The sequence below is a fragment of the Esox lucius genome, chromosome 21 (genome assembly GCF_011004845.1).
Source record: "Esox lucius isolate fEsoLuc1 chromosome 21, fEsoLuc1.pri, whole genome shotgun sequence".
NCBI classification, from domain to species: Eukaryota; Metazoa; Chordata; class Actinopteri; order Esociformes; family Esocidae; genus Esox; species Esox lucius.
In genome coordinates this window covers 29,095,674-29,122,004 of record NC_047589.1, presented here as the reverse complement: position 1 = coordinate 29,122,004, position 26,331 = coordinate 29,095,674, and the positions used below count along the sequence as shown (strand labels likewise).

Below are 26,331 nucleotides of genomic sequence, written 5' to 3'. Positions count from 1 at the left end.
AATGGAAAAGGGGGGTTCGCAGGTGCTGTGTGATGATTACTGAAAAAGTCAAAAGGTTGCAAAATGAACATTTTCTAACTTACTTGTGGCTCGTATTCAGATTTTAGACCGATTTGACATTTTAGTTTGACTTGACATATCTGAAAAAAAAGGTGGACTTGACCTTGTTATGTCAGCTTATACCACCTGAATAGGGGACTTACTGAATACTTTTACTATTCATAACAATTAAAGTAACCTCCCAGGTTCCAGATTTCCATACGATATAATTTACCGTATGACTGAACAAATAGAATATAAGTGAAAAGCAGCTTTTCTGTGTGGGAAAGGTGTCAGGGATTCGCCAACAGCAGAATGCATTACTAGATTAAAAAAAATATGAATCTTTAAATGAATTTAGCAACGTTCATTTTGTAACTTTGTAGACTTTACATGTTGTCACATTCATTTTGTAAATTTATAGACTTTACATTTTGTCACGTTCATTTTGTAAATTTGTAGACTTTAAATGTCGTCACATTCAGTGTTGCACTTGCAGTGGTGTTCAAAATGAAATACCAATAATCAGTTTTGTTCTGCAATTTATAAAAAAGGTAAATATATTTTTCAAAACCACAAACATTTACAATGAATGGTTACAGTCAGAACAAGAGAAATAAAGCTAATTGTTTAAAGTTCAAAGTGCATTTAGGGTCAAACTATTGGGATCATCTGATTGGTCAGTGGTTATATATATGGTGGGGATAGAGCTGTGATCATTGGCCTAGAGATGAGCAAGGCCTGAATTCAATCCAATCGTGCTTCTTCTACAAGCTATGTTCCCATGTTAGTGTACATCACATTCACACACTGTAAATTATTTAAATGAAATTACCATTGAAGTTCAGGCCACACTTCAACATGGATCTAACACTGATCAGATTGAATCCCTGCCTAAGTTAGCATTAGACAATGCCCATGAAGCACACCATGGTGTTAGCTAATGCTAGGATGCAACTAGCGTTTAGACCAGGAAATGGTTTCACCATTCTTATAACCCGTTATTTTATTTAACAATATATATATTAAAAACATCAACATTGTTATCCACTTGAATTTAAATCAATTCATCTTCGAATTCCCATTTTTATTTAATTTCAGCTGTGTTAAGTTTTTTATTTCTCTAAATATATATATTTGAAGAAAAAATAACACTGTAATTTTTCTAAAAATAAATGAATGCACCAGTAAAAAAAAAATCAACAATAATAATAACTTGAATACTTGATAAAAAATACAGCTTTAACTGGGTGATGACATCACTGTTCGCCATCTTGGCTCTCCATGTCCCCCAGTTTCTGTCCCTTAGTGTCTCTGTGGCAACCGGCCAAGCCTCCTCAATGGGCAGGCCAGCACAAGCTTTTTGTCTGTGTCTCACTGGGTGTGGGGGGAAGAGGGCCGAGGGGGGAACCCACTACCTTCGTTGTCCAGGAATTGAGGCCGGGGCTCTATCTGCAGAACCTGTGTCTGGTCCCGTTGGAGATTGTGCACTACCACCCCCATCCCCCGGGGGGTGCCAGTCTGAGGGGGGCTCCCGGTGGTGCTGCTAGCAGTGGTGGTCTTAACTACAGGCCTCTGTGTCTGTGGGAAAAGGGGGAGGTAGACCTGGGCGTAGAATATATCGTCCCCCTCCTCCTTGTCGTACAGCTCCAGTCCCTGGATGAAGCTGTCCAGTTCGACTTGGCTCTGGCCTGGGTAGGACCCCATGTAAGCCCCCTGATCAGACACTTGCCCCACCCTGGTCACCAGCAGGCCATCGTGTCGCGTCTCAATATCTGTCAAGCCGTTGTTCCCGTTCCCACTAAAGACCTCCCCCTCGCTGTCTAGCCCCTCCTCCAGCTGGTAAGCCGCCCACGTGTCTCCGCGGGCAACCCCCTCCCCCACTCCAACCTTTTCCCCTCCCCCTCTCCACTGACCATCTGACGATGTCATCACAGACAGCCTGGGTCTGTCCATGGGGAGGCTCTCCCCCGGGAGTTCATTGATAGATTCCAGCGGGGGCCTGACGGATGCTGGGGGTGTGGGCGGTACCGGTGGGGGTGTGGGCGGTACCGGTGGGGGTGGGCTCGGGGCAGAGGTGGTTGTGTGGCGGGTGAGTCCTACTGTGGCCCGGATTGGGACGTCCAGGCCTGGCCAGATATACCGGCTGGGCGTCCCCTCTGCATGGCCCCCACTTCCCTCCTCTGTCCCCCAACCCCCCGACCCTGGCTCTGCCAGGGAAAGTGCCAGGGGTTCTTCAGAGCGCTTGTTGGTTTGGTTGTCTTCGTTGTTGTTTTTCTGGAATTCGTCTAAAACGTGTAGCAGTGCAAACATGTTATCTACATCCTTCTGGAAGTTGTGCCAGTCGTCCTGTCCGGGGCTGTAGTCAGTCCTGCTCTCATACAAGCTCTCATTCACAATACTGTACAGCTGCTCCAGTCCACACCAGTCCACCTCCTCCTCTGTCAGGTTGGGCAGCTTAACCCGTCCGTCCCTCCCAGACTGGCTGAGAGCTGTGAGGGGAAGAAGAGAGAAAATGGTCAGGAAGGTATAGCAGTGGTAGTGTGTGGTATAGTAGTGATAGTGTTTGGTATTGCAGTGGGAGTGTGTGGTATAGTAGTGATAGCGTTTGGTATTGCAGTGGGAGTGTGTGGTATAGTAGTGATAGTGTGTGGTGTGGTAGTGGTGGTATCTGGTATAGTAGTGTTAATGTGTGGAATTTTAATGGTACAGTATGGTATAGTAATGGTAGTGTGTGGTGTCGTAGTGGTAGTGAGTAATATAGCAGGGGTAGTGAGTGTTAGTGGTTGGTACAGTAGTGGCAGTGGTTGGTATTTTAGTGGTAGTGTTTGGTACAGTAATGGCATTGTTTGGTATAGTAGTGGCAGTGTTTGGTGCAGTAGTGGCAATGCTTGGTACAGTAGTGGCAGTTTTGATAATGTTGCATTGGGTTGAGTCATGCCCAGCAGCAGTATCCAGCCTGTAGCCTCCATTATGGCAGCCAACTCAGCACCTTGGGGTTAGTGCCCCTCCCACCCCACACACCCACACACCCACAACACACAGCAGAGTTTCAAACAGCACCCAAGCTGAAGCCATAAGCAGAAGTACAAACACTTGTTTTCTTAAAAAAAAATGAATAAAATGCTCAGTTCTGCAATAATATGAATCACTTTAGTAAACTACCTGAACTAAAAAACAAATCTGAGCAATGACAGGGCTTGTTGTGTTTAAAGAATAGTCAGGTAACCTGCAGAAAAAAGGAATGGAAGCTGGGAAAGAAATGTGAGAAAGAAAAAAACGATGATCATCTGCAATGAAGGAAAGTGTTGAGGAGAAAAGTAATTATAATAAATCTAATGTATGGCAACACATTATTTAAAGAGTCCCAAAGTCTGTCTGTAGATGCTCTAGAGATAATCTACCAACTATCAGTTACATTTTAACTATCAACTAATCTTAACCATCATCCTAAACCTTCTTCTATACCAAATCCTAACCTGAGCTAACTGGGACTCTCAAAATAAAGTTAAACCAAATTTATAAAAATAATGTTTAACTATACCAGGGCTAATGTTAAAGCAGGTGATTAAGCCAATTTGGTGAGGAGTCCTTGACTGAATTAAAATGGAATTGATCCTTTATCACTTTTATTGTCAGAAGACTCTTCATCAAGTATAAACTTTATCGTTCCCCAATTCTTTGGATTCTCTCTCTGTCAGATTTTTGTAATTACCTTGGACCTTCCCTCCCGAAGTGGTTGAGCAGAAGCATGCAAGGAATCATGGAAAGACAATGAGATAGAACATCATCCCTTATTGTGGATGAAGCTCTTTGAAACGGCAAGCACTCCCACTGATGTTCAACATAAATGGATCGTTCTGAGATGTGTGAATATAGAATAGACTAGCATGACTCACAGGAAGGACTGGCTTGGTCTCCTTTTTGACCACTTTCGATGCTGCTGTTGCCTGGTAAGCAGGTGCCCAGAAACAGAGGTCAGTCAGGTCAGAGGTCAGGGAAGAGGGGACAGAGAGGTCACGACAACTCAAGTCTCCGTTCTGCCATGTTGCACAAGTACAATGGTTGACTGACAGACGACACACCCTTCCCCCTTAGAGGACTACTTGCACTTCTCGCGGCCCCATAGGCTTTGGTGAAATGCAGTGCACTAAATTGGGAATAGGGTGGCATTCATGACATGGTGGGAGGCCTAGTAACCTAATGATGTCCCTATGGCAATGTGGGCTAATGCTTCTCCATGGCGACGTGTGGATGATCGTGCATTGTGATGCGTGAGAAGAGTCGACAGATGGAATGAGTGAACGGCTGAGGGACTGGCATGGTACGTCATGCTTCCAAGACTACATGCACAGACAAGTACGTACAGGTGACGGAGTGAAGAGAAATCTTTTTTGCCCTTATGTGCATTTCATTGCAACAGATAGATAGAATGTTGCATTTCATTGTAACAGATAGATAGAATGTTGCATTTCATTGCAACAGATAGATAGAATGTTGCATTTCATTTGGGGGATTCGTTTGCGATTACAATCATTCTTGAGCAATTCAGTTTGACTAAGATATTAAACTTGAGTTTTGACTTGAGTGGCTGAAACTGTGAGTCAAAGTCAAAGCTGCTCTTGGGAATGTCTTGTCAAAATGTCACATCTAATGTCTAAAAGACTTTTAATGCGTAGCATCTGCAGGTACTTTGGTTTAAATAGCAGTAAAGTTGATGTGTGCTATCTGGGAGGGGGATCAGTTAGGTGATCCAACTGTTCACTGGTGCATACATATGGACAATAAAGTTGTATTGTATTGTATAAAGGTGCAATGATGGTCATTCACAACTTCACAATTACAATGGAAGGAAGCCACTTAAAAAACAAATAGGCAAAATTGACGATTAGTGAGCATATACAGACTTTCCCCAGCATGCAGTCAGAAACCAAGCGGCGTCTCAGCTTCATTGGGGATTAGTGAATGAACGAGTCGATGAGTCAGCTCATGCAGTTATCGAGAGAAGCCTCAATCCAAGAGAGATAGAGGGAGGGAGAGAAAGAGATATCATAAACAAGGTTGGATACCTGTGTGGGTCATAGGTGCCGCCATCTTTACCTCCTGATCAGGAAAATAAGAGCAGTTCCAGTGTTAATGTCTCAAATCAAATTAGGTCGGGGGGGGGGGGGGGGGGGGGGGGGGTAAAAGAAAATAATGAACCATTCACATTGGAGATGTCTCTTCATGCACAGACCACCCCAGCCGCTAGGCCCCTAGAGGAGAGATGACGGCGACGCAGTTAGAACACGGATGAGAGAGGGATGACAAACGAGGTGGTGCAGGACAGTGGGAAGGTAGGTGGATGAGGGGATAATTGATTGGTTGGATGAACAGGTGACAGACGGGGATTGACGGAGAGGTATTGAGACTAGTGCAGGGCTGTGTGGGGACGTTCCCGGCCGTCCCTTCAAGGTGAAAGATATTCAGAAAGGTATTCAGCTATTTAAGGGGTCCCCTGTGTGTTGTTTCACATTTTAGTTTGAGTGGGTTGGGAGCCTTGAGTTGGGTGTTGATGAAATATGTGATGTCTACAGGTCAGAAACAGACATTATGCTGACGATGTTAGAACCACATCAACAAGTCCCCAGAGGGGGTGTAACTGGAGGGGGGTTCTTCACCAATGGAATGACAGTGTGTTTTTAACCAATGGAATGACAGTGTGTTCTTAACCAATTGAATGACAGTGTGTTCTTAACCAATGGAATGACAGTGTGTTCCTAACCAGTGGAATGACAGTGTGTTCCTAACCAGTGAAATGTGTTATGGTAATTTTGAACTAAGGTATATTTGAGAAATGTCTGTCTTTCCATTTGGCTGATATGTAGATCTTTACTTTGATTGTGACACACATGTCTGTATAATATCAGAGGATTAACAGGTATTTGGGCCATGTCCTCCTGCGTAGAAGAAGGGTATCAGTCTTTTGTTCCTCAGGAATGTGGTCCTTGGGGGGAGTAAGGTCAGTTGGCCCCTTTGGGTAAACACTACAGTAAACATTATGGCAGGAAGGATAAGGTGGGGGAAGATAGCATTTGACTTGTGTGATAGAACAAAGGGAAAGGTGTTTGATTGACATTAAACAGATGGCAGCATCTTACCACACCCCTTTTTTCTATGTGATATATATGGTTGAATGAGCTATATTGAGTTAGAGACTCCTCAGACGATTATGTGTGTGTAAGCGGTTTGTGGCGTCTCTCATAATAGTCTCTGTGCATAATAATTAATAAAACGGTTATAATGTACAAAGAGAACTTTGTCTCTATGTCCCTTACTCCGAGTGTCGATACATGGAATTACCATCACAAATGACAGTGTGTTCCTAACCAGTGGAATGACAGCATGTTCTTAACCAGTGGAATGACAGCGTGTTCCTAACCAGTGGAATGACAGCATGTTCTTAACCAGTGGAATGACAGCGTGTTCTTAACCAGTGGAATGACAGCGTGTTCCTAACCAGTGGAATGACAGCATGTTCTTAACCAGTGGAATGACAGCGTGTTCCTAACCAGTGGAATGACAGCGTGTTTCTAACCAGTGGAATGACAGCATGTTCTTAACCAGTGGAATGACAGCATGTTCTTAACCAGTGGAATGACAGTGTGTTCCTAACCAGTGGAATGACAGTGTGTTCCTAACCAGTGGAATGACAGTGTGTTCCTAACCAGTGGAATGACAACGTGTCCCTGACCAGTGGAATGACAACGTGTCCCTGACCAGTGGAATGACAGTGTGTCCCTGATCAGTGGAATGACAGCGTGTTCTTAACCAATGGAATGACAGTGTGTTCATAACCAGTGGAATGATAGTATGTTCCTGACCAGTGGAATGACAGCGTGTTCCTGACCAGTGGAATGACAATATGTTCCTGATCAGTGGAATGACAGCATGTTCCTGACCAGTGGAATGACAGTGTGTTCTTAACCAATGGAATGCTCCTAACTGCTGGAAAGAGACTAAAACTGAGGCAAACTCTCCTCCGCGTCCCTGGAGTGGAGTTGGAAAGACAACACAAATAGAAGTGGCCACCAGGCTAACCTAGAATGGAGTTGGAAAGACAACACAAACAGACATGGCCACCAGGCTAACCTAGAGTGGAGTGTTATCGTCAAGACAAAACCAGCCGGAACAAAAAAGAGCAACATTGTCAACCGCCACCCTGAGTTGTGACATCATATGTATCTGGGCGGCTCCTCACTGCCATGGTGAGGAAGAGGGCCGGCGGAGAGATGAAATCCTGGACCAGCTTGCGGTGTGAAGCTCTCTCAAAATGACATCACTAACACCAGGCCCAGGCCCTAGACAGTACCCCTCAGTTAAAGAGATGCTTATTACCAAAACACCCAAATGACACCATTGGCGTGCACACAACCTTTTACCACAGTCTTATGTGCCTTGGTCAAAAGTAGTGTACCACATTTAGGTGGTGCCATTTAGGTTTCTGCCTAAACCACCACCATTGGTTCACCAGCTGAAGTTCTGTTCACATTACTTCAGAAGGGAGCGTTACCGTCGGTAGTCATGGCCTCCTGACAGGCTTTGGCTCAACTTGACTCTCCAGGTGTACCACCATACAAAACAAACTGAGAGACTAGCATCTGGTAGGGCCTTTTTTTAACCAAACAAATAACATCATGCAGGGATGATTTCAACATCACGATCGTCCACATTCCTGTGGAAGTAGAAAGTGCAGTTCCCAAAACCTTAACCATTATTGGAGGAGAATCCCACAACTGGCCCCCGGCTCAGAGTCACGGGGGGGTCACGGCTCAGAGTCACGGGGGGTCACGGCTCAGAGTCACGGGGGGTCACGACTCAGGGTCACGGCTCAGAGTCACGGGGGGTCACGGCTCAGAGTCACGGGGGGTCACGGCTCAGAGTCACGGGGGGTCACGGCTCAGAGTCACGGGGGGTCACGGCTCAGGGTCACGGGGGGTCACAGCTCAGGGTCACGGGGGGGGTCACGGCTCAGGGTCACGGGGGGGTCACAGCTCAGGGTCACGGGGGGGTCACAGGTCAGGGTCACGGGGGGTCACGGCTCAGAGTCACGGGGGGCTAGCTCCTTTAGAGTAGACTCGATGTGGGAGGAGTTTTTACCTGTGATTTCGAGGCCTTTGGGTCGGGGGCTACATTGCTTGTGTCCCTGGCAACTCCTCATCTCCATCAGCTGAGAATGGAGAGTGTTCAATACCTCCCTGTCCACGGAGTACACCGTGTTGGTCAGCTACAACACACACACACACACACACACACATACACACACATTAATCTCTTTGAAATACAAGCATCTCACAGGAAACCGAAGACTCAGCTCCACATAAATGAATCACTGTACAATACAACTTAATAGAACTGAATGTGTTTCTGTTTCTCCAGGACCACTCACCTGATAGGGGTCATTATTCAGGTCAAAGTATTCCAGGAAGCCTGTAGCGAACTCACAGAACAGAGTGTTGTGGGTCTCGTTGATGGTCCTCAGACACCAGTATGTGTTGTTGTTGGCACTGGTGCACGCACAAAACCCTCCAACTGAAGGACCAACAGAGAGAGGACGGACAAGGGTTACGGAGAGGACAGACAAGGGTTACGGAGAGGATGGACAATTGTTACGCAGAGGACGGACAAGGGTTACGGAGAGGACAGGCGAGGGTTACGGAGAGGATGGACAAGGGTTACGGAGAGGACAGACAAGGGTTACGGAGAGGACAGGCGAGGGTTACGGAGAGGATGGACAAGGGTTACGGAGAGGACAGGCGAGGGTTACGGAGAGGATGGACAAGGGTTACGGAGAGGACGGACAAGGGTTACGGAGAGGATGGACAATTGTTACGCAGAGGATGGACAAGGGTTACGGAGAGGACAGGCGAGGGTTACGGAGAGGACAGGCGAGGGTTACGGAGAGGACGGACAAGGGTTACGGAGAGGACAGACAAGGGTTACGGAGAGGATGGGCGAGAGTTACGGTAGGGATGCACCAAGCAGAAAATGACAAAACATCGGTAATCGTACGAAACCAATGTTTTGTAATTTCTCTACCAGTGCACCCTGGCATAAATTCTATAAAAAATTTGCTTTAGATGCTGCTTCTGTATAAATTATGTGACAAATACACATTCCCTTTCTGGATATAAATGTATTAAATAATGTAGGTATGGTATTTAACTTTCATGTCTAGATACTGTAAATACTGCCCCTACTGACTGCTTAGTGCAGGTACTTATAGGTGTGGTGTTGGCGTTCATGTGTAGTAACGTACGGTTCCAGAAGGGGGCGGTCTGCCAGTGGTCGTTGTTGTGAGTGAAGCAGGTAAGGCCTGGCAGACTGCAGTCGTCGCCCTTCTTCTGCCTCTTCCGCTCCTTCCTCTCCTTCTTCTTCCTCCGGACTTCATTGAATAGCTGGGTCTTCCCGTCCACTTCCTGGACTGCCTCCCTGCGTGACGGACAGACACGTCGGCCAATCAGAGTATGGAAAAGACTAAAACAAAGAGGTGACATCACCACCACCCTCAGTGTCCTCTCTGGGATGTTTGTCAGTTACCACGGGGATGGCACGGAATGGTTGGGGGAACTGCCTGAGCCCTCTGTGGTAGAGCCATGACCACCTGTTTCTAAGCTGTTGGAACACCATTACTGACCTCCCCTGGGACATTCTAGCCATGTTCCTCACTGTATAACTGACAAGGCACAGACACACCAAGCTGCATTTATAACTGACAAGGCACAGACACACCCAGCTACGTTTATAACTGACAAGGCACAGACACACCAAGCTGCGTTTATAATTGGCAAGGCACAGACACACCCAGCTGCGTTTATAACTGACAAGGCACAGTCAGACCCAGCTGCATTTATAACTGACAAGGCACAGACACACCCAGCTGCATTCATAACTGACAAGGCACAGACACACCCAGCTGCATTATATTGCCCCTTCAATGACTCCCATACACTCTATATGTCCCTGATGATCACACATGAGACTCTATTGCCTTTATAGACACACCCCAAAAATGACCCCCCCAGGAGTTGATGGGAGATCATGCACACACCATGCAGGAATCAATTGACTATACTAATACATGAGCCATATGAACGTCTCATCCACATGAGCCATATGAACGTCTCATCCACATGAGCCATATGAACGTCACATCCACATGAGCCATATGAACGTCACATCCACATGAGCCATATGAACGTCTCATCCACATGAGCCATATGAACGTCACATCCACATGAGCCATATGAACGTCACATCCACATGAGCCATATGAACGTCTCATCCACATGAGCCATATGAACGTCACATCCACATGAGCCATATGAACGTCACATCCACATGAGCCATATGAACGTCACATCCACATGAGCCATATAAACGTCACATCCACATGAGCCATATGAACGTCTCATCCACATGAGCCATATGAACATCACAGCCATTTGAGCCATATGAACGTTACATCCACATGAGCCATATGAACGTCACATTCACATGAGCCATTTGAACGTCACATCCACATGAGCCATATTAACGTCACATCCACATGAGCCATTTGAACGTCACATCCATATGAGCCGTATGAACATCACATCCACATGAGCCATATTAACGTCACATCCACATGAGCCATATGAACATCACAGCCATTTGAGCCATATGAACGTCACATCCACATGAGCCATATGAACGTCACATTCACATGAGACATATTAACGTCACATCCACATGAGCCATATGAACGTCACATCCAAATTAGGCGTATGAACGTCACATCCAAATTAGGCGTATGAACGTCACATCCACAAACTTAGACGGTGCCTCACTAGCCAGGATAACAAACCGATGGGCTGCATTTACAGTATAATTATAACCTTTCAAACCACTGTCATCAGATCTTTTAACATTCTTCAAAGGTCTGTAGGAAAGTAGTGTACTACCTTACACAAAGGCCTGTAGTGATGTAGTGCACTACCTTACCCAAAGGCCTGTAGTGATGTAGTGCACTACCTTACCCAAAGGCCTGTAGTGATGTAGTGCACTACCTTACCCAAAGGCATGTAGTGATGTAGTGCACTACCTTACCTAAAGGCCTGTAGTGATGTAGTGCACTACCTTACCCAAAGGCCTGTAGGAAAGTAGTGCACTACCTTACCCAAAGGCCTGTAGTGATGTAGTGCACTACCTTACCCAAAGGCATGTAGTGATGTAGTGCACTACCTTACCCAAAGGCCTGTAGTGATGTAGTGCACTACCTTACCCAAAGGCATGTAGTGATGTAGTGCACTACCTTACCCAAAGGCCTGTAGTGATGTAGTGCACTACCTTACCCAAAGGCCTGTAGGAAAGTAGTGCACTACCTTACCCAAAGGCCTGTAGTGATGTAGTGCACTACCTTACCCAAAGGCCTGTAGTGATGTAGTGCACTACCTTACCCAAAGGCCTGTAGTGATGTAGTGCACTACCTTACCCAAAGGCCTGTAGTGATGTAGTGCACTACCTTACCCAAAGGCCTGTAGTGATGCAGTGTACTACCTTACCCAAAGGCCTGTAGTGATGTAGTGCACTACCTTACCCAAAGGCCTGTAGGAAAGTAGTGCACTACCTTACCCAAAGGCCTGTAGGAAAGTAGTGCACTATGATGTGAAATGGGGTTACATTTCAGGCACAACGTCACTGATAATGGGGTTACATTCAGGCTCAAGGTCACTGATAACGGGGTTACATTTCAGGCACAACATCACTGATAATAGGGTTAAATTTCAGGCACACCGTCACTGATAATGGGGTTACATTCAGGCACAACGTCACTGATAATGGGGTTCAGGCAGGACAGAGATGGTCACTGGAAGGAGCAGTATGAGGCAAACATGGACGGACTGAATTTAAGGGGAGGAACTCACTTAAAGGGATGGAGGTGGTCATTCTTGTTCTTCCCCCCGTTTCTCTGTCCTTTGTGATAGTGGCTGGTTTAAGATGAGAAGAAGAGCAACTAAATATGGTGGATTTGTGTCCTCTCCGCGCAAGCGTCGCCTTCAGAGCTGATCCAAGACGCATTAGTTCATTTGGTGTAAACGGTTAACGGATCCTAGATTTGAACTCTCGCTCTAAGATTTTATGTGGATACAGAATCTGAAGTGCTCCAGTACCCCAAACAGGGCCATTTATGATGATGTCAGCAACAAAGAAATAGTTTGAAGTCAAAATATGGTCCTATCGTCAATTTGGAAGCCTCCTTTAGGCATGTTCTCTGGCTAAGTTATTTGTCCTGCTGTGTAGTATATCTCACCAGCTGATTGATGAGATGCTGTATAAATGGACACCTACCGCTTCTTCCCACAGTCACATTCATCGGGTCGCCTCCTCTTCAGGTGACCCCTGACCTCACGCAGATTCTTGATCTTGTCCTGAAGGGCCTCAATCTGCAACAGAAAACAGAGTCTAATCCAACTGGCAAAAGTGTGAGAGAGGGGGAGTAGAGGAGGGGTAGAGGAGGGTAAGAGGAGGGTAAGAGGAGGGGTAGAGGGGGGTTGCGGTTGGTGGGTGTCCCTTTGGTTGATGCCTGGCAATGTGGTTGGATTGATTTCCTGCCTGTTGGGCCCTGTCCGGGGCCTCCCCCGGGTAGGGCCACAGTGTCACCGGACCCCCCCGTCTCAGTTTCCAAGGTGTTACGCTGCTATATTATTGTGCTGGGGGACATGAGGGATGTACTACTAACTTTTCTCAGTTTCCTCCAATTTTAAATTTTAGAAGGAGATGAGGTCCTGGTCCACACCTGCGGATTACCTGGTTTGGGGGGACCGTTGCTGTTCCTGTCCTTGTCCACCTGGTCATACTTCTGACCTAGTCTAAAATCAAATATACTCTGGATTTAGCCAAGAGAAATTTATTTATTATTCCAATTGGACTCTTAATATCTCACCCGGCACAGCCAGAAGAGGACTGGTCACCCCTCTGAGCCTGGGTCCTCTCTAGGTTTCTTCCTAAAATTCGACCTTCTTAGGGAGTTTTTCCTAGCCACTGAAATTCAACACTACTGTTGTTTGCTCCTTGGGGTTTAAGGCCGGGTGTCTCTGTAAAGCACTTTGTGACAACTGCTGTTGTAAAAAGCGCTTTATAAATAAATTTTGATTGATTGATTGATAGAGGAGGAGTAGAGGAAGGGTAGAGGAGGGGTAGAGGAGGGGTAGAGGGGGGGTAGAGAAGGGGTAGAGAAGGGGTAGAGGGGGAGTAGAGGAGGGGTAGAGGGGGAGTAGAGGAGGGGTAGAGGGGGAGTAGAGGGGGAGTAGAGGAGGGGTAGAGGGGGAGTAGAGGAGGGGTAGAGGGGGAGTAGAGGGGGAGAAGAGGAGGGGTAGAGGAGGGGTAGAGGGGGAGTAGAGGAGGGGTAGAGGAGGGGTAGAGGAGGGGTAGAGGGGGCGTAGAGGAGAGGTAGAGGAGGGGTAGAGGAGGGGTAGAGGGGGAGTAGAGGAGGGGTAGAGGAGGGGTAGAGGGGGAGTAGAGGAGGGGTAGAGGAGGGTTAGAGGAGGGTTAGAGGAGGGGTAGAGGGGGAGTAGAGGAGGGGTAGAGGAGGGGTAGAGGAGGAGTAGAGGAGGGGTAGAGGAGCAAAGGACACATGAGAAGTCAAGAGTTGAAGGAGCGGGAAAACCAGTCAGACTTTGTTATAAGTGAGACGTTTGAGTTAGACTAACCTCCTGGTCCACATAACTCTTATGATCCTTCCAGGCTCTGGATGAAGAGTAGACCTCTCTCTCACAGTGGACTGTGTCATTCATCAGTATAAAGCACCTGACAGAGGAACAGAGAAGGACAGTCAGTCAATCAGCATATTAATCAACCAGCTAATCAATTAACAAAGCGATAAATTGATCAACTAATCAAACACACTGAACAAATAATCAACCAATCAAGTAATGTAACCCAGGCCGAAACTGCAACCCAGGTTAAAACTGTAAACTGGGCCAACATTTAAATACGTACTTGTGGGTGACTTTGACAGAGTTGGGGTACCCAACAGCGTTAGTGTCATCCGCCAGCATCTCCTCTGAACCGTCGTCTGACTCCAGATCTTCCTCCTCATAGTGGCGCTTTCTGATGACACGTCTCTGGATGCCTGATTGGTCGTCCGTCGCCAGGTCAATGTCGTAGATCTGACCTTCGAACTCCACCGAAAGCGACCGGGTGGGTCGAGTGTGGACAAAACGAGGCCTGTAGCCTGACAGACGAGAAACAAACATCCCTGTCTTTAATGAATCCCTTCTTTCCATCAGGAGTCAGTGTGTTTAAGAGTCGTATTCACCTCCGTCTGTCAGCATGTGTGTAACGTATGTAAGTATGTTTGTATCTAGTCTTGTCATTTAAGCTGCAAGGAAATTCCCCTTTTCAGTAAATAAAGATGGCTTCCACTGAATGGATGGATGTGAAACCAGTCTAGTCAGTTGCTGTGTCTCCTGATTCCACCAGGTGGTGCCAGAACATAGAAAACGACCATACGTGGGATCAGTCTCTAAACTCCGCTACTTTTACCATACTGTGAATGTGATCTTATGTTGTGAATGTGATCTAATTAGGGGATTAAGTCCACAGGTCCATCTTTGCTGCCTATGCTTATCAGTTACCCAGCTATCCTTAAACGCTACTCTCTGGACACGACCCTCTGGACCCGACCCTCTGGACCCGACCCTCTGGACCCGACCCTCTGGACCCGACCCTCTGGACCCGACCCTCTGGACACGACCCTCTGGACACGACCCTCTGGACACGACCCTCTGGACACGACCCTCTGGACACGACCCTCTGGACCCGACCCTCTGGAGCCAACCCTCGCTACCTCCCTGACTATAGCCCAGGCCAAGCCAGTCCCTGGTCCCTCAGAGGCCGCAACCAATTGGTATGTATAACCCAAGCTCCAACCCAGAACACATTAAAAGCCCCAGCGTATCTCCAACTGCCGGCCCAACCCACCCCACTCACGTTGGCCCCCGGAGGACGGCGGGTACTGGCGGTGTGAGCGTCCTGGTCGGTCAGCCCTGGGGGGTTTGTAGAGGCCGCCGTCTGGGCCACAGTCACACGGTTCCCTCTCCCGGCTGTCGTAGCCGCTGCGGGACCTCAGGCTTCGGGTTCTCTTCCTGGGGTTCTCCTTCAGACCGCCTCCCTTACACTTCTGGATCCTCCATTTACCAGTCACCTCCTCCACACAGTACCATTTCTGCGGGGACAGACCGAAGAGGACGTGGTTGTGAGTAGTGGATGGGTTAGTTTTATCCTTTTGTACACAAATGAAAAGGTCTCTAGCCGCCAATACAGTGCCTAGCAAAAGTATTTGTTCCCTGATTTACAGAATTACATTTTGTTTGACATCATTTAAAACCCTGACAAGGTGTGGAAGCTCCCACGTCGATGGAAAAGCATTGCCTTAACCCGGACAGAATGACCTTACCATTGGTATCCACCATTGAGCTCATTAATCTGTCCGGGATGGAAAATTAAAACCAAAGAGCATTCTACAGAAATTAGAGAATAACTAAGAAATACGCATAGATTAGGAAAATGGTAAAAAAAAAGTATACCCAAATGTTTGGATATCCCAGTGAACACAGGATCAGTAATCAAGGGCTCTTCATAAAACTGACCTGTATTCGATGGTGGCTAGAAAGGAGCCTTTAGTCAAAAAGCACAATCTGAAAGCAAGAGAGTGACCCAGTTGCGATAAAGCTTTTGGGACCAGATGAGAACAACATAGAGCTGTTTTGCCAAGAATCTAAGCGCTATGTATCCTCTGCCTCAAGATACAGTGAAGTATGGTGGTGGCAGCATCATGCTGTGGGGAAGTTTATCATCAGCAAGGACTGGGCATCTTATTAATGAAGGAAACGTTTATGGAAAAAATATCTGATACATATTTATCAGGACGGTGATCCCAACCACATGGCCAATCAACATTGGAGTGGTTCAAGGGAAAAAAAGGAATAGGAATTGAGAATAAGCGACACTATTTGAAGATTGCTGTCCACAAGCATAGTCCAACCAATCTGAACAACCTGGAGGTCGTCAGCCTAGACTACAAGCCAAAGTCACTCAGGGACACTGTGTGCAAAACCTTTACATATGAATACTACAGTTTCCTATTTTTCTTACAAAAAAATTCCTTTGAGCATCAGTGTTTTAAATTATCCTATCAAAAAGAAAACAACATTCTAATGTACTATTAGTAATATAGTAAAATTGAGAATTGTTCAGGGGTCTAAATACTTTGGCAAGGCTACATCTGCTGCCGGAAGACCAAGCAACACGTATGTTCCCTTTAAAGGTGTTCCCTTTATACGCAACGGAGGGCCTAAAACTGACATCCCAACCAGATCTCCGTCCACTGTCGTAGGAAACCAAGTCCAAGAACTGAAGTGACAGATAAACCAGGAACACCACATGAAATGAACTGGATCACTCTGCTGTCTGTAAACAAAGTTAAACCCTGTTCCCCTCAGTCTCTCCAACTTTCTCTCTTGTCCTCTCTTTCTTCATCTCTCCATCCATCTCTCATTCCCTCTCCCCATCTCTTTCTTCATCTCTCTCCTCATCTCTCTCTTCGTTGTTTCCCTGGTTGTTTAGGCACCCTAATCCCTGCATTGAGTGCTGATTTTGACTATCGCCCATAGGGAACGGAATAGTTTGCCATTTAGGACACAAGATAGTGTGCGTGTGTGTGCGCGTGTGTGTGTGTGTGTGTGTGGGTGGGGTGGGGGCAAACATCTGCTGACCACGGCTAAGTAGGCGGCCTGGCTTGTGTGGGAACGAGAGTTCCAAGCTAAGGACTATGGGTAGAATTCAGTTTCCTCTGTGGAGCAGTCACTCAGACAAGTATTGACAGACGGCTTGTGGTCCTGAATGCTATACCGGGGGTGGGGGGGCGGGATGGATGGGCCTGGGAGGGGCCTGGGGGAGAGGGAAGGGGAGGGGCCTGGGGGAGAGGGAGGGGCCTGGGGGAGAGGGAGGGGGAGGGGCCTGGGGGAGAGGGAGGGGGAGGGGCCTGGGGGAGAGGGTGCGAAAGTGGGAAGGAGGGAAGCCAAGTGGTAGAGACAGATGGACATACAGTATGCGTTTCTCAGCGAGTGCGTTTTCATTTGTGAGTGTTTGAAGACTCTTCAGCCCCATTCCATCCTGACAGACAGGGTGGACAACACCAGGAGGAGAGGGACAATGGAGTTGGAGGACGAGTGAGCATGGAGTACGTGAGGAGGAGAGGGGGGGGGGAGAGAGAGAGCAGAGGGGGAGAAAAAAGGAGCGAGAGAGAGTGGGAGAAAGAGAGAGCAGGGGAGAGACAAACGAGACAGAGAGTGACGGGGAAGTAAAGGAGACCCTACAAGCAGGGACTTGCTCTTGAAGTGGGGACCCAAAACAGTGCGGCTCAGACCCACACATTATCCATTCCACACAGAGACAGCGTGCTGCTGCACCTGGGAGCACGAGCAGAGCCAGCAGGACCCGGGGCTGGCGCCCCCCTGTGGGGGATTAGGGGGCCATTTGGAGAGCTAATGTCGAAAGAATAAGACACAACAAAACCTTTAGCACATCCAGAAATGCACCAAATTCAAAACCCGAAAACATGCAGTCACAGTTACCCATAAACGGGAACACTGTACACACACACACACACACACACACACACACACACACCAGGTTTACTGTCGCCAACAGTTGGCATACTGCTCTGGAAATACATTCACCTCAAAGGCTTTGAAATGCTTTGAGCTTTAACCTTTCCCTTTAAATCGTGGATTTGACCCTCGATGGACAGGTGGTCATTGCCCATAGACACGTGCGAGTGTGTGTGTGCGTGCTTGTGTGTGTAGCAGTAATCTGGGAGGACTAAACCTCGAAATGTATATGTTGTAGCAACACACACACAAACAAACACACACAAACACACACTGACAGAAAATTTGGGGACTAAAATGTATTCCCACTAATATTTACCCTAAAACAAACCCTAATTCTAACCCTTATTTTCTCTGTAACCCTGAAAGGAACCAGTATATCTTCATTTATACAGACTTGCCATTGGTTACTGCACTTAAAAAAAGTATATTATTACACACACACAAACACACACAATATAAAATACTAAAAGGTTTTCCCCCCTCACACCCTAACAAATTGGAAGTGTTTAACCTTTTTGTTTCAGGAACAGTCTTTTCCAGGGGCAGAGGCGCACACTGTTTAACTCTGCTGAATCAGTCTGTCCCAGCCACAGACACATCTCAAATGATACCCTATTCCCTCCATAGGACACTACTTCTGACTGTTTCCTAGTGGGGTAAGGAGCGGTGCGCTACACTGGGAACAGATTTGGGAGTCTGACATAGCAGTCTCCAGCCATCAGTCAAAAAGCTGTTTACTGCAGTCGCCTGGTAATTGGACATTGTTGCACCGTTTGAATGAGGGGCTAATTTATCCATGACTCTCTTTCATCCCAGACCCATTAAAGAGTCTGGCAAACGCCTAGAAGACCAGCGCCCCACACACCGACACACACACACACACACACCGACACACACACACACACCGACACACACACACACACCGACACACACACCAACACACACACCAACACACACACCAACACACAACGACACCCACTGATACAGAAATCGACTCACACACCACCAACACAGACACCAACACACACACACACACACACAGAAAATGACACACACACACACACACCAACACACACACACACTCCAACACACAACGACACCCACTGATACAGAAATCGACTCACACACCACCAACACAGACACCAACACACACACAACTAACCACAGACACACACAATGACACACACCAGCACACACACACACCGATACACACACACACACACACACCAACACAGACACGACACACACCGACAAACACTGGCACTCACACACCTACACACACCGACACACACACACTGACACACACACACTGACACACACACACTGACACACACACCGACACACACACACCGACACACACACACCGACACACACACACCGACACACACACACACACACACCGACACACACACACACACACACCGACACACACACACACACACACCGACACACACACACACACACACCGACACACACACACACACACACACACACACACCGACACACACACACCGACACACACACACTTGGCCACTAACTACAGCCATAAGAGTCGTTAGACCTGAACAATACAAATTGGTGAAATGTTCAGGTAGCAACCAGCCACACTTTAAGAGGCTGAGATAATGTAAACCAGACAGCTATTCTGAATGTGCCACATTACACCCCCAATCACCTAAAAGGAAACCCAATGTTCAATTCTGTCTGTGTGCCTGTCTGTGTGTGTGTGTCTGTGTTTGTGTGTGTTTGTGTATGTGTGTGTCTGTCTGTGGCTGTTTGTTGGTCTGTCTGTGTGTGTGTGTGTGTATATACACACCTGTCCTGGCTGTTCACATGGCGTCTGGAACTCTGCCTGTTGACACAGCTCTCTGACCTTCTTATACTTGGGCAGGCTGTTTGTGTGCTGAGTGGTTGGGCTGGCTCCAGCATCATCCTTCTTTCTCAGGAGTTTACTGGAGGAAAGGTCAAAGGTTAGGAGAGAGGGACAGGTCAAAGGTCAGGACAGAGTTAGACAGATGAATGTTAGGGTCTTGTTAAAGCAGTCCTGTTTTAAAGCAGTCCTCTTATAAAGTATTCCTCTTATAATCTAGCCCTTTTATAAAGTAGTCCTGTTATAAAGTAGTCTGGTTATAAACTAGCCCTGTTATAAAGCATTCAACTTATAAAGTAGTCCTGTTATAAAGTAGTCTGGTTATAAACTAGCCCTGTTATAAAGCATTCAACTTATAAAGTAGTCCTGTTATAATGTAGTCTGGTTATAAACTAGCCCTGTTATATAGCATTCAGCTTATAAAGTTGTCCTGTTATAAAGTAGTCTGGTTATAAACTAGCCCTGTTATAAAGCATTCAGCTTATAAAGTAGTCCTGTTATAAATGGTTATTACCCAGTCTACCAGCATCTACTCTCAGTGTTTCAAACCCAACCTGCACTCCAGGTTGTTACACTACCTTTCCCTAGATCCTTATGGGAGTTGGGGCTCAGTGATGCACGGTAGAGTAATGATTGGTCATTGGGAACGCACATCCTGCTACAGACATACACACACACACACACCTCGCTGCCAACGTTGGGCAGGGTATTGACAGAACACCGCTGTATGTGACATCAGGGACCGGTGACCTTTTGCGAAACAGACTTATCGTGGTTTGCATAATCATTTCCGTAGCATTTGAATTTACGCCTGTATGTTTGAGACGTACCACGCAGGACTGTGGCCATCAATCGTGGGGAAACGGAAAATCCAGTGATATGGTGTCCCGCGAAGCACTGAAACCGGATACAGTTCTGACAGATACGTCTTCACACGTGCAAAACCCTATCGAGAATGTGGCGCATGCTACCTCGGAAGGTGGCTTCTGGAGTTATTAATATCTGCAGGTTTACATAATCAAAATTGTCCTTCTTCGACAGGACTCGGAAAATGCAGCGTAATATAAACAAGCCCTGAGAGCTGAGCCATCCATCATGTTGCTGTTGTGACCGGTGTTCAGCCTCTCCTGCTCTTGATTTTAACCAACGAGTCTGGCTAATGTTTGTTCCCACATTCAACAACCCCACATTGTTGCGTTGCCAAGACAAGGATGCATGTTCGCTGAATACAAAGTCAGTATGGGACCTTTAACACAACTGAGGAACCTGAATTGGATAAATGCTGTCTGCTAGCTACCGCTGAAGATACATTACAGGCTGTTAGTGAGACAGGACCGAGAGAGAGGGAAAAGACAGAGAGACAGGTGAAGACATACAAGATAATGACACAGGACAGAGACCCAGGACAGTGAGACAAGACAGTGAGACAGAAAGACAGGACAGAGAGCCAGGACAGTGACACAGAAAGACAGGACAGAGAGCCAGAACAGTGAGACAGGACAGAGAGCCAGGTCAGTGAGACAGGACAGACAGCCAGGACAGAGAGCCAGGACAGAGAACCAGGATAGTGAGACTGGACAGAAAGACCGGACAGAGAGACAGGACAGAGACCCAGGACAGTGAAATAGGACAGAGCCAGGACAGTGAGACAGGACAGAGAGACAGGACTGTGAGACATGACTGTGAGACATGACTGTGAGACAGGACTGTGAGACAAGTTCTGTCTTTATGTCGTTGTTGTGTCTATTTCTTTTTTGTTGTTGTCTTTATTCCATTGCTGTTGTGTCTGTATCATTGTTGTTGTGTCTTTATGTCATGCTTGTGATGTCGGTGTGTTTGGAGAATGCAGTCAGTGTTGGCAGAGGCAGCTGGCAATGGGAGTTGGCAGTATCACGTATTTGCATGTGTGTCTCTCTGTGAGAGTGCGTGTGGTTTGCTGTATGTTGGCAGGGCCGTGAGTGTCCTGGGGATAGGGCGGTTCCGGTGTGCCAAAGCCAGGGGGAGGTCGATGAGCTTGGCCCAGGGACAGGGCTGGTCCGGGGTGGACGGAATTCGACAGGAACTTGTCCCAATTGGAGCCCTTTTCCCTATAAAGGTGCGCTGGTCAAAATGACTGGACTACATAGGGAGTTATATACAGCGCATGCCAAATGCCGGGCCATGGGCTGCGTTGGAGTTGTGGTTCTGGAATGGGCCGGAACGAGTCAGACCCCCGAGACGGCGTTCTTGGCTACCCGGCGTCTACAGTAATGCTACAGTAGATGTGGATACCGCCCGTCGCCCGCTAGCCTGGACCGTGGCTAATGCAGCGTAGCTAAATTTACAGCTGAGGACAGTTGTAAATAACTCCTATCAACACTGGATTTCCACATAGAAATAGGATGGCGTGTGGAAGACTCATTGCTCAACAACACTTCACCTTTTAAATAACTTTCTGGCATGGGACTGAACATAGACAGTTGTCTAGGGAATAGGAAAGACATAGAGAGTTGGTTAGGGAATAGGAAAGACATAGAGGGTTGGCTAGGGAATAGGAAAGACACAGAGAGTTGGCTAGGGAATAGGAAAGACATAGAGAGTTGGCTAGGGAATAGGAAAGACAGAGAGTTGGCTAGGGAATAGGAAAGACAGAGAGTTGGCTAGGGGATAGGAAAGACATAGAGAGTTGCCTAGGGAATAGGAAAGACAGAGAGTTGGCTAGGGAATAGGAAAGACATAGAGAGTTGGCTAGGGAATAGGAAAGACAGAGAGTTGGCTAGGGAATAGGAAAGACATAGAGAGTTGGCTAGGGAATAGGAAAGACAGAGAGTTGGCTAGGGGATAGGAAAGACATAGAGGGTTGGCTAGGGAATAGGAAAGACATAGAGGGTTGGCTAGGGAATAGGAAAGACATAGAGGGTTGGCTAGGGAATAGGAAAGACATAGAGGGTTGGCTAGGGAATAGGAAAGACATAGAGGGTTGGCTAGGGAATAGGAAAGTCAGAGAGTTGGCTAGGGGATAGGAAAGACAGAGAATTGGCTAGGGGATAGGAAAGACAGAGAGTTGGCTAGGGAATAGGAAAGACATAGAGGGTTTGCTAGGGAATAGGAAAGACATAGAGGGTTGGCTAGGGAATAGGAAAGACATAGAGGGTTGGCTAGGGAATAGGAAATACATAGAGAGTTGGCTAGGGAATAGGAAAGAGGGTGGATTACTTCAAATAAGGGTGCCTAGTGCTATATGTCTATGCGTGTTTGTGTGTGTACGCGTGTGTGTTTGTGTGTGTGCGTACACCTCTTCTCGTTCTGCTGTCCATGAAGGTGTTTCCGAGGCCGAACCTCCGGCTTCATTGTGCTTACAGAACCCAGACGAGGTACTGTACGCACACACTCGGTGCTGTTCTTCATCAGCATGCGTGTATAGACAAGTCTTTGGTGTTACGGCTGCTACTCTACATACTACACCCAGAACCAAGCCCCTGGTGTGTCTAGTATGCTGCGCATGTCGTGCATTTTGCGTGTGTCTGGTATGTTGGGTGAAAGAGACAGACAGACAGACAACAGAATCTGACTGACCTATATACAGACTGACAGACAGTCAGATATGCGGAAAGACAGGCAGACATGTATACAGATGGACAAACCGATATACAGACAGATGTATATACAGATAGGCAGACAGATATACAGACAGATATAAAGACAGACAGACCCCATCTAATCCCTTGATTCCCAGCTCCTGTGTGTGTCGGTGTGTTTCCCCGGTCACCAGGTAATACCCGAGAAGCACAACAGGGGCATCAGAGGGGTCAGTTTGAAGCTGAGTCCATGTCAGCGCCTGTCAGTGTGACCTGTCATGACGTCCTGACTCAGCCCTTTACAGCCTCCTGACACAGACCAAACAGATCAAAAAAGACATTCTCAACCGTCTCCCCCGCCACCTTCCAAAACCACTGAGGTCTGGAAGCCTCTGGTGAGAGTGTGTGTGTGTGTGTTTGTAGAAAGACTCTCTGGGAGGACCAGCATGCCTCAGTGACACAGAGTGCGTCCAGCGGGCCCAGGACTCAGTAGCACACTAGACAATAGGGCTTCAAGGAAATGTGGTGTCACACAGTTCTGAAATGGATGTGTGGTGCAGAAAGTGTGTGTGTGTGTGTGTGTGTGTGCGCGTGTGAGCGTAGAATGAAGAGCCTCAATTTACCCTCGCTCCACCAGAAAAGTGTCCCTCCAGACCTTGGGTTTTCGATTGGGTTTAAATCTGGGGGAAAAACAATATGCACTTTAGTTGATGGAACTCACACATGTGTCTACCAGGCCAAAATGACACCCTATGTAGGCCATCAGAGGGTCCCACGTAGTGGCTCTGGTCTGAGGTGGTGCCCTACAAGGGGGGCCTCTGAGCTCCGTGGGTCAGCTGTCAGACAGTCTTATGAGTCCCTGAGCTCTGTGGACTAACGATAAGGAACTGAAAGGTGTCCAGGGGAAAAATACCCAGTCAGCTCTTTTTCTTCTCCTCGTTCAGTCTGAGACCAAATGGCACCCTATAACCTCAATGTAGTGGACTAGTTTTGGTCAGGGCCTTGGGTCCAACATGTCCACTTTGATAGGGAATAGGTTTCCGTTTGGGAGCTCTGTTTAATCTTGATGGATGGACCTGGTGATTCTGTTGTTGATACATAAATAATGTGTTTAAAAATAATAAGAGATCATTGTTTGGATATATACAGATGGACAATGTAATCTTCACTAGACCTGATTTGCCTGTCTAATCAGTGGACATGTTTGTTTGAGGGCAAAGGACTGCAGGCCACTTATGATAGAAGGACAATGATGATAGAAGGACAGAGATGATAGAAAGAGAGAGATGATAGAAGGGTAGAGATGATAGAAGGGCAGAGATGATAGAAGGGCAGAGATGATAGAAGGGCAGAGATGTCCTACCTGTTTCCAGTCTTGTCCTGCTCCAGGAGCTTCAGGATGGACTTCCCATCCATGTCTGGAGGTGTGTCCAGCCCAGCGATGTGCAGGATGGTGGGGGCCAGGTCAATATTCAAGACCAGCTGAGGATTCCTGGGGACACACACAACCCAGAACAACATAAACAACAACACAGACATATAGTTGTTGTTGTTGTTATTGATCAGGGTGATGGGGGCAAGATCAGGGTTCAAAAATGCTTGGTAGACAGACAGAAAGGAGCCTTGATTTCCATACTTTGTGCTGTGGTGACCCTAATAATTAACCTCATTGTTCCCAGAAGTAAAACACCAAACTAAAAAGCTTTGTGAGCCTATTTTTCATCCAGGTAAGTGAGATTAACGTTCAACTAAAGTAGGTAAGGAAACCATAGAGCACAACAACAACAAACGCATAAACAAATCAGTTAAATGCCTGCCAGTAAAATAGACTTGTGTTAGTGCATTCGCAGTCGGTCTTACACTCCTCCAGGCTCAACGTTTGGTCCCCGGAGGAAGAATGGAACTCGGATGTCAAAGTCGTAGGGCATGGACTTCCCCTTGACCAGCCCAAACTGACCAATGTGGTAGCCGTGGTCAGCAGTATAGATCACGTAGGTGTTGTCCAGCTCCCCAGTCTCAACAAGCATCTCATACACCTGGGGAGGGAGAGGGGGGTAGTATGGCCAGCAGGGAGGAAGGGAAGGCAGACAGAAGGTATGGGGAGTGAGAGAGGGGAGGGAGTGAGAGAGAGAGGGAGTAAGAGAGGGAGGGAGTGAGAGAGGGAGGGAGTGAGGGAGGGAGGGAGTGAGAGAGGGAAGAAAATCCATTGAGAGAAAGATAATGGGAAGGTTCAACGACTAGTGAATGAACCAATGACGAGCCAGGTGAACCAATGACGAGACAGATGAACCAATAATGAGACAGATGAACCAATGACGAGCCAGATGAACCAACGACGAGCCAGATGAACCAACGACGAGCCAGATGAACCAACGACGAGACAGATGTCGCCCTCTCACCTTCTGCACAGAGTCGTCCACTGACATGAGCGTCTGCAGCCTCTTCCGGTGTAGAAAGTTGGTGAACTCCATGTGTATGGGCCTCATCGGTCCGGTGTACTGCATTATCCAGTGTTTGTCCATGTTAGGAGCATAGTTGTAACTGGGGGTGCTGTGGAGACGGCCAGAGAACATGGGCAGGGGAGAGAGTTAGCAGAACATCTCCACTTGAACTGTGACAATTTTTTACCTCAGCGAAGATGAGGACGAGGACGGCTCGGACGATGATGGTCGGAGCAAAGATATCATTCATTATTATAAGCCGGTCGTTTTTGTGGGCCACCTGACCCAGGGAGAACTTAAAATGCTCTACATCCAGGAGGTCCAGGACAGGGGCAATGACAGAACAGAACCCACTGGGAACCATCCCTCTGAATAATCCAGCCAGAAAAGCAAGAGAAGCCAAACACGTCGCTAACGGAAAACATAACATCTCTGCGACGTCATCCCACCATCGCACAGTCAAACAGAGTCAACCAGCCCGCATTTAGGTAGAACACACCTGTCAGTCGTTTCTCAAGAGCCCTCCACACGTGTCCGTGTCTCAAATGGAACACTACTAGCTACACAGGGCACGACTTACGGTCAGAGACCAATGCGGCCTGTGTTAAAATAGAGCACTACGTAGAGGATAGTCATTGGGACTGAGGGTCGGTGGTTTTATGCTGCTGTTTGAAAAGCATCAATAACCAAGGTGTTTGCTGAGGGAAATGTCCTAATGCTCTGTGGCT

General features: G+C 47.3%; 1 protein-coding gene across 4 annotated transcripts in view; it reads right to left on the bottom strand.

Annotated features, from left to right (window-relative positions):
• Positions 1-1,229: 1,229 nt before the first annotated feature.
• Positions 1,230-26,331, bottom strand: part of sulf1 (sulfatase 1) — an 86,032-nt gene continuing 60,930 nt past the window's right edge. The window contains exons 6-21 of one of the 4 annotated variants that reach the window (XM_029116145.2): positions 25,562-25,712; positions 25,023-25,198; positions 24,526-24,654; positions 23,786-23,842; positions 19,552-19,687; positions 15,052-15,286; positions 14,059-14,293; positions 13,770-13,866; positions 12,409-12,503; positions 11,985-12,047; positions 9,338-9,510; positions 8,468-8,610; positions 8,179-8,305; positions 5,109-5,142; positions 3,939-3,989; positions 2,409-2,531 (exon numbers count right to left, since the gene is read on the bottom strand). In XM_029116145.2, the coding sequence (XP_028971978.1) occupies positions 2,498-2,531; positions 3,939-3,989; positions 5,109-5,142; positions 8,179-8,305; positions 8,468-8,610; positions 9,338-9,510; positions 11,985-12,047; positions 12,409-12,503; positions 13,770-13,866; positions 14,059-14,293; positions 15,052-15,286; positions 19,552-19,687; positions 23,786-23,842; positions 24,526-24,654; positions 25,023-25,198; positions 25,562-25,712 (1,936 nt within the window). In that variant the 3' untranslated portion in view covers positions 2,409-2,497. Of the gene's footprint in view, positions 2,532-3,938; positions 3,990-5,108; positions 5,143-8,178; positions 8,306-8,467; positions 8,611-9,337; positions 9,511-11,984; positions 12,048-12,408; positions 12,504-13,769; positions 13,867-14,058; positions 14,294-15,051; positions 15,287-19,551; positions 19,688-23,785; positions 23,843-24,525; positions 24,655-25,022; positions 25,199-25,561; positions 25,713-26,331 lie in introns of all 4 variants that reach the window. The other 3 variants (XM_029116146.2, XM_029116143.2, XM_029116144.2) reach the window with 3 other exon arrangements.